Raw genomic sequence first — 19,424 nt, forward strand, 5'->3', positions numbered from 1 at the left:
TTGCATATGTAGCTTCTTGGGGAGTGGTCTGGATTTTTTGGGGGGAGGGGAATGTAGCAGAGACAGGCAAAGGGCGGTATATGAGCAATTTTTTATTCTGTTCCTATTTTCCCCCACCTCCCCATTTTTTTTTGATTCCCCTCTCTCTTACTCCTTTAGCCACCCCCCACCTTCCCTTCCTCAATCCCCTTCACCAGCAGGTTGTTTAATACTTTCCAGATTTCAGCATGCCTTCAGCCTCCTGGAAGAGTTGCAAGTCTGCTGATGGAATTTGGCGGAAAAGGGCTGTGGGTCCAGGCCGAGGCTCCTAACCTAATAAACCTAAAGGCAATGAGCGCCTCCCATTGGTGGCCCAAGTAAGAAAATACAGCTTTCAAAGAAAGTTGAAAGCGAAGGGGAAATGACATTTGACAGCCTCCGAAGCAGATGAAAAGCTGCATAATGGGCGCTTGAGAGAGGGTAACAGCTGCAAGGCAAGACTCAAATTACAATGATTTTCTATGGGGGAGGGAGGTGGCTTGAGCCCCCTGAACAAATCAGCAGTCTCCAGTGTGGGACAAACAATTGTGCTCACGTCCAAAAGATTACCCACAAGAAAACTCATTTGAATGTTTTCCTTTTGGACTTTCGTTTCTGAATGCATTTTTAAAAAACAAGAGCAACATCAGCTAATACGTTCTTGGGTTTACAGTGCCACACAGGTATTTACAACCCTCAAAGTCAAACCAGCCCTTGTCCTGACACACCCATTTTTGCATGAGTTTCGAACAACCATTAGATGGCAGTAAATAACAGCTTTTCGGCTTACAGCAGGCAGCTGTATCATAATAATAAAACAGATGGGAAACAAATTAAAGGAAAAAAACCTGAGCCCTTGACCCATACAGTAAGGGAAACTGGGGCTCCATTATACTGTGCGGACCTAAACCTGTCATCGTTTAGGTGCATCTGTCCACTGTGAGAGAATGGTCTCTTCAAAAAGATCCACCTTTAACCTATGATGGAGCATTTATATCCCAATGTGATTTGTCTATTTTAAGCTTTAAAAAAAAAGGCTCTGATCCACGAGCCATAAAAGAGTTACTTACTGGCTCAATGAGTATCAAAATTATGCTAAACATATGTGATGGTGTGTGCTGCAACTCCTTTTTTGGAAATGACTCTAGATAGAGTCACTATCATCATCATGAAAACGTCAAATGAGCGATTATCCGTCAACGTCCAGTAGAGCTCCAGGGTCTTGGGGAATCAGTGGCAAAGTACACTGAGGTAGTTCTTGGTGACCCCTAAACTTCATTCCAATGCGATTTTCCCTTTACTGTCACCCATTTATATAACCCAGTTATATGAAGTAATTCAAATTGAGATTTTCAGAATCAAATGCCAAAGTGGTGCACAGGGAAGATTTAGTCTCTCTCAAAGAAAAATCCTAATAATCTGAGAGAAGAATAATGACTTTATAAAGGCAGAGAAAAGAAGGATCAATACCACTACTGGTTTGTATTGACCACAACAATCAATATAAATGGGCTGCTTTACCACAAGTGTAAGAATAATGACTTTTTCTAGCCCTCTGGCAGATTGGACACTGGCATAATGTGACTATGAAAAACTCAAAGTGGAAAGAGATTAAACATTCCCTGAAGTGGAGATGAAAGAGTAGAATCGAAATGAGACACCAAAGAGAAGCAGAGCGCTGCTTTCTGAATGCAGTTTTAATGCAGAGGGATGCAGGATAAGACCTTGAACAGTCTGCAGCGAGCGTTAACAAAACAGCGCGCCGGACTTTGCCCGTGCTGCGAGGGGGCTCACCAGGGCAGGAAAAGCCAAAGCACTGCCTTTAAAATCAAAAGTGACAGAGCAGCTTTGAGTCAGCGATGATGAGCAGGATCCCAGTCTCAGGTGAGTAAAAAGCTCATCCATCCTCCAATCACCAAGGTAAGAGAAATTGCCCGTCTTCGCTATTTGTCAATGCAGCACTCCTCGGTGATAAACTTTTCCCTCCTGAATCCATCTTTCACCCCTCTCACACCTGCACGATCTTTAAAAAAAACTAACCAAAACATTTTTTAAACTAAGCCTTTAAGTTAAGATGCTTTTCTCCTCCACATGCACTGCTTTACTCAAAACTCTTTTTTATTGTATATTTAAGAAAAGTGTACAACTAAGGCCAATAAGGTCTGAATTGCTTCCTTCCTTCCTCTGCTTGGAGAGATGGTGAATGGCAGGAAACACGAGGCACTCAAGGAATTCCTTTGTTAATGCTGCTGAGTGGATAGCACTTAACACACGCTGCTTTTTGATGTACTCACATAAAAAACAAACAATCAAATATGAAACAGTGAAAGTATTCAAGCTTTTATTGAAAAATATAGGTTATTTTGAGCAGTACAGAAAAGAGGCTGTAAATATACAGTGGGGACAAAAATATGGTGTAATATCACACAGAAAACACAAACAACTTCTCATTCGCACCCAATTAACAGCTGGATTTACTTGCGTGTATTTTGTAGTGCATGAGTGATATACATCCAGTTATGCAACCGCTTCAGTTTCAGGACATCACACCTTATAGCACTTATCTTAATTTGCATGCTGAAACTTACACAGTGAATACTGGTAGAGAGAAGGAAGTGAAATGTAAGTGGCAGACTCTCCCAAAAGCAAAGAGAGAGAAAAGAAGAAGAAAAAAAAAAAAATCATAATTTGGCACATCTGTCAGTTTCAGTTAAGGCAGTGAAGTCAATCAGCCCAACTAAGCCTCAATACTTTCTGGCCATGGCTTTTAATGATGCAAGAAAGGCAGTCGAGCTGCAACGACTATGCAACTTGCACAAAAATAGCAATCTTTTCTTAATGCTCTTGCATCCATTGCTGGCTGTCTCTTTTCTCCCCCCCCCCACGTTTATTTTTATTTTTCTTTTAAATCCACTCTCCAGACATAACAAACACAGTAAAGATTTCTTTCTAACAAAAGGTAGAGAAAACAGCAGGTATTTAACACCAAATACTAGTAGTGTCTGATTTACTTGTGCCTCCTGGTACACGTAATTCATCCGTCACATATACACTAAAGCCCTACTCGTACGTAGTGGTGAAAATAGTTTACACATATAGGTAGTCCCCTTGAGTAATGAAAATCTTCTACACAGATCACTTGCACCGCTGCAGTTGCTCGGATGTAACAAAAAAAAGGAAGGAAGTGGTTATTCGGTTTCAACTCGAACTTGACACGACTAAAGGAAAGTCACTTTGTGTTAATTAATGGAGATTATCAGGAAAACTGCATCAGAAAAGATATAAAAGACAACTAAGAGTGGGCTACACTACTCCTCACACCTCCAGTTTGCTGTAGTAACACCTTGCTTTCTATTTAGTTCAGCCCAATGCATCTCCGTTAGCTCTACTTCCTTTTCTACAATTCACAGAGTCTATGTGAAACTCGGTGAATTACAAAAAAAACCAAAAAAAACAAAGGAGACAATTTGGTGTTGGCTTTGAGGTCCAGCTTTACAGCAGGAAATTGTACTCTTTAAACAGTGTCACAAAGACCCTGAGATACATAAGTTATACTAAGGGAGAAAGAAATCTGATAGATCTATGGTACTGCTATAATATCTTCAGATGAAAGAGGCTCAGTGCAGGGCCTCACACACCAGTGACAACCACAGCTCCCTTTATTGTGACAAGACACCCACCAGTGATCCTGTTGTGACAGAGGCCTTCTGTTTAGCTCAGGCCTCATGACGTCCCACAGCCAGAGTGAAGAAAAGAGGCGAACCGAATGAAAAAAAGCACATGTGACACATCAAGCGAGAGGGGAGAGAGAGGGAAAGAGAAAGGCTGAACTGAGTTTTACTTGTGGAAAGTGTTTTTCCTACAAAAGTTCCTTTCTAACCACTACTCCCGGCTTACTTCTGGAATGTTCCATATTCAGAAAGTGTGTTCCCTTCCATGTCAGTTCCCTCGGTGTTCAAAAGGGAGTCACAGATTGACAGAAAGGGAGTGGAGGGTAAGGCTCTCTGACAGACAGAGTTTGGGCACATCCTAAAGGAGCAGTCACTCTTTCTTTGTAGCCCTTTAAAGGAGGAACCCTCCATCTTCTTCAAAGGGCCATTCGCACAGTTCCTGACTACAGTATCGTCTTCCCATTTAACTGCAAATCCACACTGTCAAAGGACTTGCCAGTTGCGCATAAACCACTTCCACAGCTTATTCTTATGTTTTTTTTCTTCCACCAGACTCTCATACATGAATCTCATCATCTTCATCCTCCAAGAAAGAGGAAAAGTTGCTCTCCTCCTCTGGTGGGGCACTGAAGGTGGCGCTATCTGTATCTCCTGCAAAGATCAGGCTGCTGGGTTTCTCATCCAGAGCAGCAGACCCAGAACTGGACATGGAGCAGCTGTCTAGGTGCTGCAAGTGTTTGGGGCGTATCTCAGGAGTGTACTCTGGAGTGTAAGGCCCTCCGTCCTCCTGCCTCAGATCAACAGAGCTAGCTAGATGCATAGATGCCTGGTGCTGCAGCTCTTCTGCTTCTTCATTTGCCTCCACCTGCTCCTCCTCTTTTTCACCCTCTACATAAACCTCTTCCTCACCATGGGCACCAAGCAGTGGCGAGGTGCAGCCCTCGCTGCTCTTGCCCTCCTCGTAGCCAAGATCATCATCCTCCTTCTCCATCACACCCAGGATTTCACCCAGCATGGACGGACCCAGGTCAACGTGGAAAGACATAACCGACACTGCATGCTTCATTCCACCTCCGTACTGAATTGAGCTCTCTGGGAGCTCAGTCAGCTCACCAAAACTTCGCTCTTCCAGCTCTAAAGCGCGAGTAGCTGCAACCGCACCTCTCCCATCCAAGTCGCTGTAGAGCTTCAGCGGACTTGAAGACAAACTCTTTGCCACCATGCTGTCGCCTCCGTCTTCATCATTGAGAAAGGGAAGGGACATGGCATTTTTTACATAGGTGGGTGATCCTCCAGGGACCACCAGGGCGCCATCTTTCTGTTGGTCCACTCGGTTCACCGACTGAGAACGCTTGCTGCTCCTAAAGGTACGCGACAGGAGCCCAGGCCGAGGAGAGCGAGGAAAGGATGTGGACTCGGGAGGGGGTTCCCCTGAGCGTGTGCTGAGAAAGGAGGTGTCACCAAAAGCATCACCGCTGCGGCCTACATGCATGGTGTGGCGAAAGTCACCCAGGGGAGCACTGATCATCTCCCTGGTCAGGTCCATACGGGAGCGACGCTTTGTCTGGGAGGAGGACGACACTAGCTGTTTTAAGATCGGCATGGTGGCTGATCAGGGGTATTGTTGTGCACTAAGAGGTAGCTGGGTGGCAAAAAGATCACCTGAATCTTTGGGAAAGTCCTTCTTTGAAATCTTGGAATGAATATTGATGGTCCTTAAATCCAATCAGCCAGGGAACCTGGAAAAACACACAATAAGTTAGAAACAGACATAATCGAATCAAAATTGTTTGTTTAGTCAAAAAAAAAAAAAACTTCAAAGTGTGTCCACTCACACAAATTGATTTCAAACAATAAATTGTAACTTGACTCAAAACCAGCAGAAAGCAAAAAGAAAGAATCTATATGGTCCAGCTAAAGTATAGATTTTAAATTATGTTGCCAAGAAAGTCAACATTCAGCCCTTTAATTCTAAGAAAAAAAAGAAAAAAAAAACATATGAAGGAATTCCAAATGTTGCCACTAATTGCAAGAGCTGAAGCTATCAATTATTGAGTCTATAATGACGAGCAAACTCTGTGAGATGAACTCTAAAATACGCTGCAGAAAACCCCCCCCAAAAAAAGTAGACCACCACAGGATTTTACTTAAACAGCGCTATAACTTAGAGGAAAACACCAACCACAGACCAACATGAATCAAGGCAAGATAACTGAGAGCTGCCACAGATTTCTTTTTTTTTTTTGCAAAGTATACTTCACTGCAAGATCGAAAACTATCTTCTACTGACAAAAGGACAATTATACATGCATCAAAAACAATGATACCCCTGTCATCTAACTATAGAGCTGGATTATTGCAACAAAGAAATCACAATGTATTCCCCATCTTAGGCAGTGGTGTTTAAGCCCCCGGAGGTTTATGACAGCTGACAGAAATTGTGTTTCTACGTTACTGAGAGCTCAGACAGAGGAAACCCCACCACAGGCAGCCAGCCAGACACCGCTGTTTCCTCAGGTGATGCACTGGAGGGCAGAAGCAGGGTGTCTCATTAACCATCAGTCCAATTATATAAAATACACATGAAAAGAGCACTCTCATGGTGGCCCACAAAGTGAAGTGCAAGCGGTTTCCACACAAAGACATCAAAAACACATGCACAGCTGACTTGTGGATGGAAAATCTCTGTGGTTGTGCATAAGCATGTCTGAAGAAAAGGTTTACCTCGCCGGCTTGAGCGTGCGTCTCTCTAGCTTGCTCTTAGTGCCGTTTTCTTTGTTTACTTAACCTAAGACAGGAAGAGGAACACTTAACCTTGACTTTAGCTTTCTTGTAAGAAAGCCCTTTACAAACATATTTAAGTCACTTCTGTTTATGCTGGAAGTGATTTTAGCTGTTTAAAGTGGCAGGCTTTTGCATGCATTGACCTCATTCTTCGGTCTCCACCCCCTGTCTTTGCCAGCTGAGTCTCTTCTCAGCTTCCTGTTAATGCCTTCACCTGCTTCGGTTTCCATAGAAACACCCTCCCTCGTGCAAGCGACAGCGTTTCCTGTCAGAGGCTACGGGCGGCTCCAGGCTTCGAATGCAACATATGGCCTTCTGTCAGCCATAGCCTGTGCTCACTCACCTTGTGTTATTACTTTCTATTGGCCAAAATGGAAATCGATTAAAACAGAAATATTCCGGTGCTGTAGAAAAAAACAACAACAACAAAAAAAGCAAGCAAGCTCGATAAACCAGAGGCTGAGTTGTGATGACAAAAAGTTCCATGAACTCAAATGATTTCAACAAGATACATAAACAAGGTCACTTTTTGCTGAAATGTGTTTATTTTTGTAGCTGCCTGTTCTGATTTGTTTCAGGGAAGGCCAAATATTCACACCCAGCCAAAATAACAGCCTTTTCTTTCCTGAATAGTTGCTCCTGGGTGGCATAAACACAGGAAAGAAAAAACAACAACTACTGGATCAAAAAAGCGGAGATGGTGAAAACCTCCCTCCCACTCTTCTATATCACCCTCGAGGCCAGGATCAAGCTGAAAAGCTCTATGGTGCCCATCGCAGGGATATGGATGCAGAAACTTGCTATAGACCACCAGACAGACTTCTCATTGTCAGCTCCAAACCACATCGTACCAGAAAAAACAAAAAACAAAAACCGCTGCAGTTCCACATTTACATCCAACCCAAGACCTTCTATATTTATGGCTTTGTCATATTTGCGGAAGTGCATGCACGCACGAGTAGGGGGTGGGGGAGTGGCAGATATAGATGGAGAGTGGAAAAGGGCCTGAGAAGGCAGCAGTTAGCGTGGGAACCGCTGGATCGCAGCACCAGGGGTGAAGGGGGAGGATTGACTTTATAAACAAACTTTCACAACACTCATGATCTAACTGCAACAGAGCCCACTAAAAATGCGGGACAGGAACGGGGATGAACAGCAAATGAAGCACATCTGCATTTTTTCAGTTTGACAGTACAGCTTCTTGAAAGCTAGAGCTGTCTAAACTGATGTGTATAGATTATGAGGTTGACTGACCTGCCTTGATGTGGTGTTTGTGAGCTGCTCGGTAAAAGCAGCAGTACATGCATGCACACATACTGCAGTAACCACGAGTACATTGGAATGTTTCCAAACAGTTGTGAGTGCTACTCCACTTCTTCAGTCATCTCATGTTGTTCTTTTTTATAAGCGGTATTATAACCCATTTTGCCAGATGTATTTATGCTATGGAGTAGTTCTAAACCTGGAGGGGAGAAAAAAAAAAAGAAATCTCTCAGTCAGGAAAAAAAAAAAAAAAAAGAGCAAAAGAAAAAAAAAATCGGTTTTACTTCTACTAAAGAGGTCAAAAAGGAGCGCGCCAAATGAAACAGTAACCTCACTAAACCTGCAGTCATTTCTTACAGCTATAAACAAATGCCACACTGGAGGAAGTGGGGAAAGAAAAATAGCTACGAGTTTAACCTACGAGTCAAAATTCACTGAGATAATTAACCCGCATTCAGTAAGTTTTTTTACAGCAAACCTTAGACGAGCATAACTTCTCACTTCTTGTCAATATTCTCGCACCAAGCCAATCAATACCGAAACACAAGAGATCACTCGCAGACACATAAACCGAGTCTCAACCATGACTTATGGGCCATTTCCGGAACTAAGTATTGATGCGCCTCCTTTGTGCTCTGTGCATTCTGCTGTCTGGAAGACGGGAGGGGTTCAGACTCGCTGTGCGCATCATTTGAAGTCACTGACCTGGACGGACAATCGAATGACCAGAGGGTGAACTGACATTAGGGGGAGGAAAAGCCACATGATGCACCCTAAATCTGTGTGGAAATGTAAAAAAAAAAAAAGGGGTGAAAACTGCTCTGCTTGAAAAATACTCCAATTATCAAGCAATCTGTAAACATTCTGATTGCTTGTGAAAACCCTAATTTATTCCCAAATGTTTAAGTGCGACACAACCAAGAGGTACACAGTTGCTCAGTAACAGGCTAGCACAGACTCTCACACACATACTCTACTAATTACGCAGACAAATGGCCTCCCGTAGATAGGTATCTGCCATGCAGCTCAGTTAGCGGGCCTGAATATCTCATTTAGGAAGGAGCAGCCAAAGGACAAACAGTGGAAATCACATTATCTCTCAATCAAACAAACGGGGGACAACAGACATCAAGCTGATGATGCCCTCTGAGATAAATACAGCAATGAGAAAACGCACTGCTCTAATGAGAAATTACAAATAAAGCCCTTTTTCTTACGCTAAAGCCAAATTTAGCCGTTGCTTAAATCGCCCATTTGGGGCAATCAACTAGACGTGCCATTCGCTTGTGGTGTTGCAGCTTCAGACGTGTTGACCGAGAGGGTATCTTTGGTACGTTTACACACTGCCACCCATTTCACCATGCAGATCCTATATAGCACGGAAGCTAAAACATTTCAGAACAGACACGATCACACTAAATAAGCCCTGATATGTTTTGTTTGTTTGTTTATATATTTAAAGAAAAACACCAATGGCTGAACAAAACAGGACAATTGGGCACATCACCAAGCACTCCGGGAAACTTCAGTGCACGACAGCCCCAAATGGACATGCAGTCAAATCAGGAAATCGCACACCCCAAGACAACCCATTTTCCAGAAAATGATGAATGTAGAGACATCAATAATCACAGAGAGTTTAACAAAACATCTCAACCATTCAATTCGTCTGAAAAATAACACAGGGACCAGAAGATAAAATTGCTTCTGGGGGGTTTTTTGTTCTTTTTTCTGTGACCACAAATACCTCACAAGCTGCTGTTAGGAGATATGCTGTGTTAGTGTCACACCTCACCCAGTGGGGCACACCGTTCTGTAGGGATCAAAGAACAAGAGGTTTTTAGAGCCTTCCTGCTAATAAAAGTGCCTGTAGGTTTTGGAATTGGTATTCATGTTGCTGAGTACCAAATCCGTTTCTATCCTTAGATAGACAGTGAGGGGAATATTTGAGAGAAGCGGCAAGAACAAACTGACAAGAACTTTTAAGAGTGTTAAAAATATAACATTGCATTGATAAACCATCGTGTAAACCGAACAAAGCTCACGGGCCAGAATCCGCCCAACAATCCGCCCACTGGAAGGCTTTGCAAACTGTGAATAAATGCATAGATTTTGGACTTAATTGTATTTTCACAAGTTTTACAGCTTTTGTTTTGTATTGATAAAGACCTTCGTCATGACATCATTCAGTACATGTAAAAAATAAAATAAAAGTGTCCTATAGTGCAATATCATATGTTTACGTTTCCTAATGTGCACAACAAGGAGAAGCACGTTTGGGAACAAGAGCTACAAATCGATGACTTTTTGTTACCTAGAAAGAGAACGACCTCAAAAACCTCCAGCAAAGTGCAGTACTTTGCAAAATATGTGAGAAAACTCTTCCTGCTAAAGGTGGAAACAACAAACGAGTTACAGACTAGGACGGCACAGGAGGAGGAGATACTAGTAGCTGGCGATGTGCAAAAATAAACAAACTAATCAATCAAGCATCGCTAGCACTCGCTGGTTGCGCGCCGTACGACAGGAAGAGCAAATGATGAATGGAAATTACTTTGATGGATTAAATTATGCGGTAACATGATGGAAAAGCAGGGCTTTTAGCAAGAGGTAGAAAATATCTATTCTTTTTTTTTTTTTTTTCCATGTGACAATATTATGCAGGCTCTGGGTCAATGGACTTTAGGTTTTGTTATACTAAAGTTTTAAGCAGTTATTTTATACTTTTACTTAGAAGTTTAGCTTACATTTAATTTATGCTGTGTCATGACTGTTGCATGCTAATGATGCTGTCACTGCTGGCACCTTGTTTCGATTGAAAATTAGGAAGAGTGACAGTAGTGCCATTGAAAAATATTGGATGGAAAACATCTTTTATTTATATGTATACTTTTTTTCTTTATCATCATAAATATCCTCACAAATTTTCTTGAAATATCAGGATATATAGTGAGGTGACAGATCAATATACAATCCATGATCACTAAAACTAGCCTGAAGTGGGTTACGCTCTACCACAAATATTCATATTTGACATGTGGGGAATGTGCTAGCTAGGTTGCAGACTTGTGGCTTAGGTCTGTTTGCATGACAGACACCAGTGTGTGCCGGTTTCCTGCACAACTGTTTTGTTTTTGCTTATTTACACACATTTGTTCATTTTACGACAAAGCTAGTAGGCGTTTTCTCAACATAAGAGGTGAAAGCGGCTAGCGTGGAACTCTACCAACATTCACGAAGCAACACTTTAAAATTGAAAATGCCACTGTATTCACCATGTAGACGATTCAAGTTGGAGCTATTTACAAGTAAAGCAAATCATCCAGCTGGAAGGAAGAAAAGTGATGAAGACCAGGACAGAAGGTGACACCTCGGCAGTCACTGAAAGGGTTTGTGGCAGAAAACGGGCGTGCTCGACGTGCACCAGCTGAACTCAGATACCCAAGAGGGGATGACTTGTCTCTTTTACATTTACAGCCAACACAGCCTCCAGACATGACACAGCATCTCTTTCTCTCCGTCCTCTGCTGTGATCAAACTGACAGCTTCTATTACAGGCACAATCAGTGGATGGCAAACAATAATGCTGCATTGCGCTTCAAGAATGAAAAGTATTCTTTGGGTTAAACAAGGCTGATAAACATTATTTTCATGGATCTACAATGCCTTTTTATAGACAAACAATGTTATCCATCCCAGCTCTGCTATCATCTCTGATCAGAATAAAAAGTTACTATTGCGCTACTGAAAATGGAGCCAATATGGCTGGACACCAACGTCATTTGTGTACTGGGCATGCTATCTAAATACAAACAGAGGGTGGGAGGCACAACATGCATTTAGAGTGTCTCGGAATAATTACAGGGAATTGACGGAAAGCAGGTTCACGCTGGCAATATCAACGAGTGAGCATGCCAGAGGCAACCACTTAACATTAAGCCAAGAACATCCCAAAAGGACAGGCTGAGAACCTTCACAGACACTTAGCATTAAGCTAATACCTTTCCAACTTTTTCCATCCTGTTCCAGCTGGATCTGCAAGATCAACGACCAGTCTTAAGTCATTAACAACTGTCCCCTTCTGTATGCACGAAGACATTTGAGCATTCTTAAAATGTGGATGCACACAGTTGCAAAAGCATAACTTAATTACCACAGAGACACATCACTGAAAACCAGTCTCTTCAAAACAAGCAATTAGCCAAGAACTTCCCAAAAGGACAGGCTGGACATACATAGCTGCACATGATGGAGCCGTTTAATGAAGACACGTGTTGGAGGGTACATCCACAGGAAGGGCAGGGAGAAAATTAGGCAGTAAACCCTCCCATCCCTCCGGAAATCTTCTCAGCCTGCCCTTCCTGATCACTCATAACGTAAACAAGGCTTTTCTCCATAATACTGTGTTACAGACAAGCTAGTCAAACAAACAGCTCATATCTCCATCGACACCCTGTTTTAATAAGCCTGTAGGACATTGTGTGTGTAAAAGCAGACTCCAAACGCAATATGTATCAGTACATGGAGAGCGTCAGGTCCAGGTGACTTTAATCGTTTTCGAAAACGATCACAACCGGATCTTTACAACACCAGGTAGCTGAGTCACAACAGCTGTTGACAGCTCTGGCCTCAGGCCCAGCTGTCTGTGTGGTTGGTGTTTTAAGAGCTGCAGAAGATGAATGAGGTTCTATTTTGAACCATTTGGGAAGAAATCTGTTCTCCTTGATGGAAAGAAAACCAGAAAACATTTTAGAAATCAGAAAAGCAATAGGATTTGGAGACTCCTGTTTGAAAGTGCTGCAGTGCCATAACTATGAGGTCAGACAAGCAAAGGAGAGCACAGGCTGGTGGGACATGGACGAACTCGGTTTATTTTTTTTATTTCTTATTTTAAATAAAATAAATATGCTTGTGTATCTATGGCACAATTGTAATGGACAATGAATGTCACACAAATGCTAAACAACAAATCAAATAGAGTGAAAGAGGACATCTCTGAAAGCATTTGGAGTTTAAACAGAAGTCCCTGTCATTGTCTTTTGGTACAATGACATCAACTCCATGCAATACGTGCATCCAGTAACAAGGAAACAGAACAAACATTTACCTCTTGCTAACAGGCCCCAGCATACAGTGCAACAAAGCAGCATGCAGGATAGGCCTAGAACACAATGCAGCCAAACAAAAGGCAAAAAAACCCAAACAGACACAGCATTCACACACTGTCATATGATAAACTCTCAGTATTTGATATTTGGACAAGGTAATAAAAAGGTAAGTGGCAGAAAACTAATGACAGTTGCCATATGTCAGAAGCCAAACTGGCTAAAATACATCTGTACTGTGTAAGTGTTGAAAGACAAGTTCAAATCCAAGGCTCTTCTCCAAAGTAACCCATATATTCCCTACTACCATCCTCAGAGGAATTCCGGGAAAAGAAAAGAAAACACAAAAAAAAAAACAGTTTATACTGGTATTTCCTGGAATGTGAAGGGGCTGGACAGGACACACACACACAGCCTCAAATGAGCACACAAACTGCAAACATGGGTGCAGGACTATTTAGCCAGTAGCCACAAATAACTGAGTTTCCCTTCAGCATTACCGCAGATGTATTTTGGAATATCCACATTAAAAGTGAGCAACTTTGCTTGCTCTTGTAAACAAACTTATTAGCAGGTTGCTCTTCCCAGGATACGAGCCAACAAATCCTGTCTACACTGTGCCTTGCATAATAACAGGGTGCTTGGCACAGTGTCCAACAACACAAGAGGGAAGGATAACTTTCACCTTCGGGCACTAACCACCTCCTGCAGGCAATTAGACACCAACTTTGTAATTTAAAAGAAGAAGAAGAAGAAACTTGTGCTTGTGGTGCTTGTGCGGGCTGGTTTAAAATCCTGTCACTTTGTATAAAATACAAAGTAAATAGGCTAAAGAAAGCCTAAAACATGTAAATCTGGTCAACTATGCTTGCATGTTTGTAGTGTCATCAACCTGAATCCATCACACCACTTCAAGACAACCTCCCATCTCATAAAAGGCCCTTGCACATTTTGAAAAAGGCAGGTCAAATTTCCTAAAAGCCACCGTAACTTCCTCACAAGCACAGACCTCTGATAACATCACCTCTTCAGACAATTGCTGTAAGTTCTTATCAGTGCAGGGTGATGGAGAGATAGCCCGCCGACCTGAGGCCCATTACCTCACACGACCAGTCAGTGACCTCATCAAGTGCCAGCCTTACCAGGAAAACTGTACAAAGACCTGGACAAAGTGAATGTGCACTCCAAGGAGGCAGAAACTGTATAACGTATCTTTCTTTCCCAGCCTTATCTGATCAAGTCAAAGCCACCTCCAACTTCGAGGAAATGTGCCAAATCACGCCCTTCTATCACCTTCCACTCACTCTAGAATTAGTTCCCAGAAGCAAGTCAAAGTGTTTTAAGAAAATATGAAGGACCCCCAATACGCACAGCCATCAAACACGTTACTGGCCTAATTATGAGAATTTTTGAAGTTTATCATGTGTTCTAAAAGTCAGGCCTATGGGAGTTGTCGTTTGCAGTAAAGTCAGGGGTTAAAACAAAAGGAAACATGGTGTATCCGCTTAAACCTGAAAACATCCCCCAAATAAACTAACAAACAAAAAACACAAATAAACTCAATTTGTTTCTGAGAGGACAAAATGGCTCGTTTCTTTCGACAACAGACACACAAAGAAATAAGCGCTAATTCCGCAGCATTTGATTCACTCTTGCGCTCACTGCCGATCAGCGAGATTCGATCATATACAATAAAGCGCTGATTCTGGGTGGGTCAATAGCAGGAGAACAATAATAGGCCAGCGGACTAGAAGCATGAGCAGCCCCGTGCGCGCAGGTGAACGGGCCGATAAAATGTCGGTTTAAAACGCGTCCTTGAATTGTACACACAACCCAGAAGATCAGTTTTATGTTAAGTGCAAGTACAAATATTAAAGTACACACGCTTACCGAGCATCCCCATTCATAAAAGCCGGGTGCTGCTCCACTTTTAGGCCCCCAGCAGACCAACAATGGGGGTGCATTCATCAAACGAAACAAGCTGTGAGGCGCTCAGATTAGTTCTTTCTGCTCCAAACAACGCGGATCATGGACCCGTGAGTGTGGCGGGTTTTTTTAGAGAAATATTACAGCTGCTGTCACAACATCCTTACAAACGCTGCTGCTACTCTGAAGCGCATGAACTCACTACAACGCCTGCTGCGGTAGTGCGCTTGAACACGCCCTCTTTACATGGGTCCTTAAAGACACAGGGTGCCAGCATGGGGCCACTCAGTCTGCCTTGACGCACTGACACAAAGGAAACCTCGAGGATAATTTATTAAATCTTTAATAATAAATATATAAATAGGTTAGCCAGTTTAAATACTTAATAATTAATGTACCAAGAAAATGTACTTGAAAGACCCAGGAACATATTAAGCCTTTTATTGATGCTAATATATACCAAGGTGTAATAAGCATTTATCAATAAGCAGTGTTGTGCATTCTTTAAAATGATTCTTCATATCCTTTCTAGTATTATACAATACTCATTTGCGTTTGCCTTATTAGATATTTTCGGAGAGCAAGAGTAGAGAATATCTTTGTTCATTTGTCAAAGGGGAAATGATGTCATCGTTTTAGTGCCTAGCATTGCATGTTTTAAGATTTAAGTATTAAATAAATCAGTAAAAATTGGCAAAGATAAATTTATACGGGACTGGTGTTTTCAGAGGGATTTGAAGGCGTGACATTGCCAAACTGCTTAAAGGTGAGCTTTGCCCTTCATTTCTTTTACAGTTCCAATAAGGATGTTAGTCAGAATTATTACACGTCCACACATTTTTCTCTGACAACAGCAAAGACTGTATTGAGTTAACAAACCCTTTGATCTTGTGCATTGATCTTGTGTATTGAACTTGTGGTTGATGAGCTGACATCGGTCAGTGTCCACTCATTAGTACCTTCTGTAATGCAAATAAGCAGAAATATGTACCCCAGGTTTTACCTCAGGAGAAAGGTATGCATAAATGGCTGATAATTACTAAAGGACACAAGTCATTCTACCCAATGACATGACTATTCGCTTTCGTACTTCACAAGGTATGTAGTGACGCAAGTCTGTCTCTCCACGCTGTTCTCTGAAACCACAATGTTCCATATTTAATTGCATGTCCTGGCGTCCTTTACAAATATTTGAAAGTTATTTCTGCCTTTGCTTTTTTCCGACGATCTGTCCCACCAGCTGATGAGAGAATATGGCTTTTTATGATGAGAGTAAACTTAAACTCCCTTGGTATTTAAGCCTTGTGGGAGTGTTGCTGACCCACTATTGATCATGTGCCTCATCACATGAGCCACATACCTGTGACCCAAACTGAAGAAGCTTCTCAGATAAGAGGTGAAACATCTTCAAGTAACTTAAAGAAGTCTAGTTGTTTTTCTTTCCAAGCTCCTTACATTACTGTGACCTGGATGGCTGAGAACATAGACAGACACTCTATAGTATCCCATCTTCTTGTAACAGCAGCCCGTGGTTTGAATTGTGTGCCACTAACAAGCCACATGTCCATTCTTGTCTTTTGTCCAGAGGTTACAGTGTCCATGTTTTTCAAAAAATAATTTCAAATTTCAATTTACCTGACCACAGAACAGTTTTCCACGTTGCCTCAGTCCATTTACATGAGCTTTGGCTCAGAGAAGATGGTGTTTCTGGATCATGCTCACATATGGCTTCTTCTTTGTGTGACAGAGCTCTAACCTGCATTTGTGGATGACACGTTGAATTGTGTTCAAAGACAGTGATTTCTCAAAGTGTTTTGAATTGGGTAAACTGCTGAACCTCAGCCCATCTTTACTTCCGTGAAACTGTTGCCAGTTAACCTAATTACTTGAAGCTAATATCATTGATAAAACAGTAATATGTCTCAGTTAAAACATTTTATATGAGTTCTGTTTTCTGTTGTAAATTATGGGTTTTTCTGATTTAGAAATCATCACATTCTGTTTTATTAACATTTCATGCTGTACTACTCTTCCATTTCATTTGGAGTTGTATGAAGTGAGTTTTTTTAAGCAACTGCCAGGTGGATATAAAGGAGAAAAAAAATCATATTTTCTTTAATAATGGAGGTGATTTCCTTTTTTCTATCCATTTTCTGAACCCCTTATCCCACTTAGGATCGCAGCTCATACTGGGCTAAAGGGTCACATTGGACAGATTGCCAGCACAAGGCCAATGCAGAGAGACAGATAATAACACTCTCACATCCACACCTGCGGTGCGTTTAGAATCACCAGTTAACCTATCTTTGATCCTTGTCTAATGGAACATCAGAAAATGATTTTTTATCCAATATTGTCTGGGCTGCACTCCACCCCATTCTTTAGGTATTCTCGGTTGTTCTCGTTTCTGTCGTTTGACGTTAATTAAAATCATCTGGCTTTTTGCTCTCATTCTCAAACGTTCAATTTAAACTTTATAGTGTTAGCAGACTGGAGTAGGGTGGCTGTGAAGCTACTGGATGCAAGATGACCATTTAGCCATGTCACCTGTCCCCAAAATACGTAACTTTGCCCAGTTTGAGATCAATTTAGCTGTTCACTACATATAAGGGCAAGTATAATGGCAAATGTTTACGCAGTTCTGCTTGATTGAACTAGTGCATAAAAATTTCTGCATACTGCAGAGAAATGTTGTGAAAAGAAAACAGTTGGGGGAGCTGACAGTGTTCATGAAATGAGCATCTCCTCAGGTTTTTAACTGATCTGGCAGAAGAGGCTTGAGCTAAGTGTATGTAGTGGAAATGCACTATGTGTACTGTATCTATGAGTGAAATAAGATAAACTAGAAGACTTCTGGTTTAACAATAACTCTCCCCCACATTAAAACAGTTTGAAAGCTGTAACTTCTCATTTTTCTCTTTATCACACACCATAACTTGGCCCCCGCCAGTCAACCAGACAAGTTAGCTGTGCTGCCAATGCGGTCTTATGAACTCCAACAAACACAGTCAGAAATAGGACAAATTTTGTTTAAGTCAATCCCGTGAGGAGACGTTTCACTGAAATGTAAAACTGTGCCAGATTTGCAGATCTATCTCTTTCCTGCTCTCTGTCCCCATCTGCGTGAGCGCCTCGCTTTCTGTCTCTGTCTCACTCTCTTTGGCTTGAATGTGTGTGAGCAGAAGATTTGTCTGTGATCTCCTTAGAGTGAAGAGCTCAGTCAAGTCGGAAGAATTACATATTTATATATAATATATCCATGGTGGAAAGATGTTTTCTGGTTTCACCTTACCCCTAAACCTTTGAGCCTGATCCTTCTGTTCTTTGGTTAAGATCAGTGTTTTCTGGCCCGAAATAAAGGGATTACCTGTCCAACCATCCCTAAGATTTTCAGCATGCTTGCACTGGATCAGGTTCTTCTTCAAGTTCTTCCCAGTATCTCATGCTGTTTTGCATCCCAATTATGGTTTTGTTTAAGATTCAGGTCATTTGTACACTGTAGGATTAGGTGTCACTTAAAAATGACTTTGCATTCCAGATCATACAAAATACTCTACTTAAGACTGTCTGTGCAAAATTAATTTCTACAGGTTTTAAAATGGTTTAGATTTCCTTTATAATGAGTTTGTTGCCAATTCTCTTTATGTCAGAATCATAAATCCTGTAATTATTTTCATCAGTGTTCCACCATTTCATTATGATTTATGAGGAAAAGGTCATTACAAAATAGAATGTTTTATTCTAAAGAGTTAGCATTAACATGGCTATTCTGCTTTTTTTCTCTTTTTTAATGATGTACACAGAGATGTTCACACTGGAAATTGGACAGATTACATTTTTAGACCTTGAAGACTGAATGCTTTAGTGTGCACACTATAGGTCACACTCCAGCACAGCAATATCCATTCACCTTTTCTAAAGAGACAGCTTTGCAAAAATGTCCTAGAAAATTTCTCACTATAATACATGCCTACGGTACCATGAGCTGTAACACGAATCATGTATTCAGAAATTATATAAATGCAATCACACCTTGTAACATGAACAAAAAAAGTGACAATCCATTCTGACGGATTTCACACATCATCATACTTTTTTCTCCTGCTGCACATTATCATTTACTCTTTTGTATCTTTGTAAGTGACTGATTTCCTGTTTTCTTCCCAGTACATCAAGAAACACCCCAAAATTTGAGGTAGTTTTGAAAAGTAAAGGTTTTGTGCTATAGGTCAAATCTATTGCATTGTGAAACCCTTAGTGGATATGGATACTCTCCATTCTCTTTTAAACTAACCAAAATGAGTTATTATTTTCTTTCACTGACAGCTATTAATATATAATGATTCATATGCTTGTTAATAATACATGCATTGGATGCCCATACAAACCTGACAGCATCTCATAGATGGTGAAGATTTTTAAGCTGTACATCAATTATATGAATCTCCTACTCTAACCTATCCCAAATTTGCTGTATTGGATTGAGATCTGGTGACTATGGATGTCATTTGAGTGCAGTGTAGCGTTCAAGAAACCAGTTTGAGATGAGCTTTCTGATATGGTGTGTTATCCTGCTGGAAGCAGCCAAATAAAGAGATGGGTGTGGTCAGCAGCAATACTCAGGTAGGCTGTGCCCTTAAACAATGATCAATTGGTA

At 41.4% G+C, this 19,424-nt stretch overlaps 1 protein-coding gene across 2 annotated transcripts; it reads right to left on the reverse strand.

The window, feature by feature from the left end:
• Positions 1 to 2,344: 2,344 nt before the first annotated feature.
• cdc42ep4a (CDC42 effector protein (Rho GTPase binding) 4a) lies at positions 2,345 to 15,010 on the reverse strand. Of its 2 annotated transcripts, none has more exons than XM_005745427.2 (2): positions 14,732 to 15,010; positions 2,345 to 5,428 (listed from the first exon to the last, which is right to left on the reverse strand). In XM_005745427.2, exon 2 carries the CDS (start codon positions 5,290 to 5,292, stop codon positions 4,246 to 4,248), a length of 1,047 nt encoding a protein of 348 aa, XP_005745484.1. In that variant the 5' UTR covers positions 5,293 to 5,428; positions 14,732 to 15,010; the 3' UTR covers positions 2,345 to 4,245. The 2 variants fall into 2 exon arrangements, with proteins under 2 accessions (XP_005745484.1, XP_005745485.1); XM_005745428.1 differs by lacking the exon at positions 14,732 to 15,010 and adding an exon at positions 7,728 to 7,746.
• Between the last annotated feature and the right edge of the window lie 4,414 nt (positions 15,011 to 19,424).

This window comes from Pundamilia nyererei, unplaced genomic scaffold (genome assembly GCF_000239375.1).
Source record: "Pundamilia nyererei isolate P.nyererei 1_Seehausen unplaced genomic scaffold, PunNye1.0 scaffold00158, whole genome shotgun sequence".
NCBI classification, from domain to species: domain Eukaryota; kingdom Metazoa; phylum Chordata; class Actinopteri; order Cichliformes; family Cichlidae; genus Pundamilia; species Pundamilia nyererei.

Bases quoted from the DNA above. Each gene is read 5' to 3' on its own strand.
- cdc42ep4a (XM_005745427.2), bottom strand. From the start codon at position 5,292: ATGCCGATCTTAAAACAGCTAGTGTCGTCCTCCTCCCAGACAAAGCGT.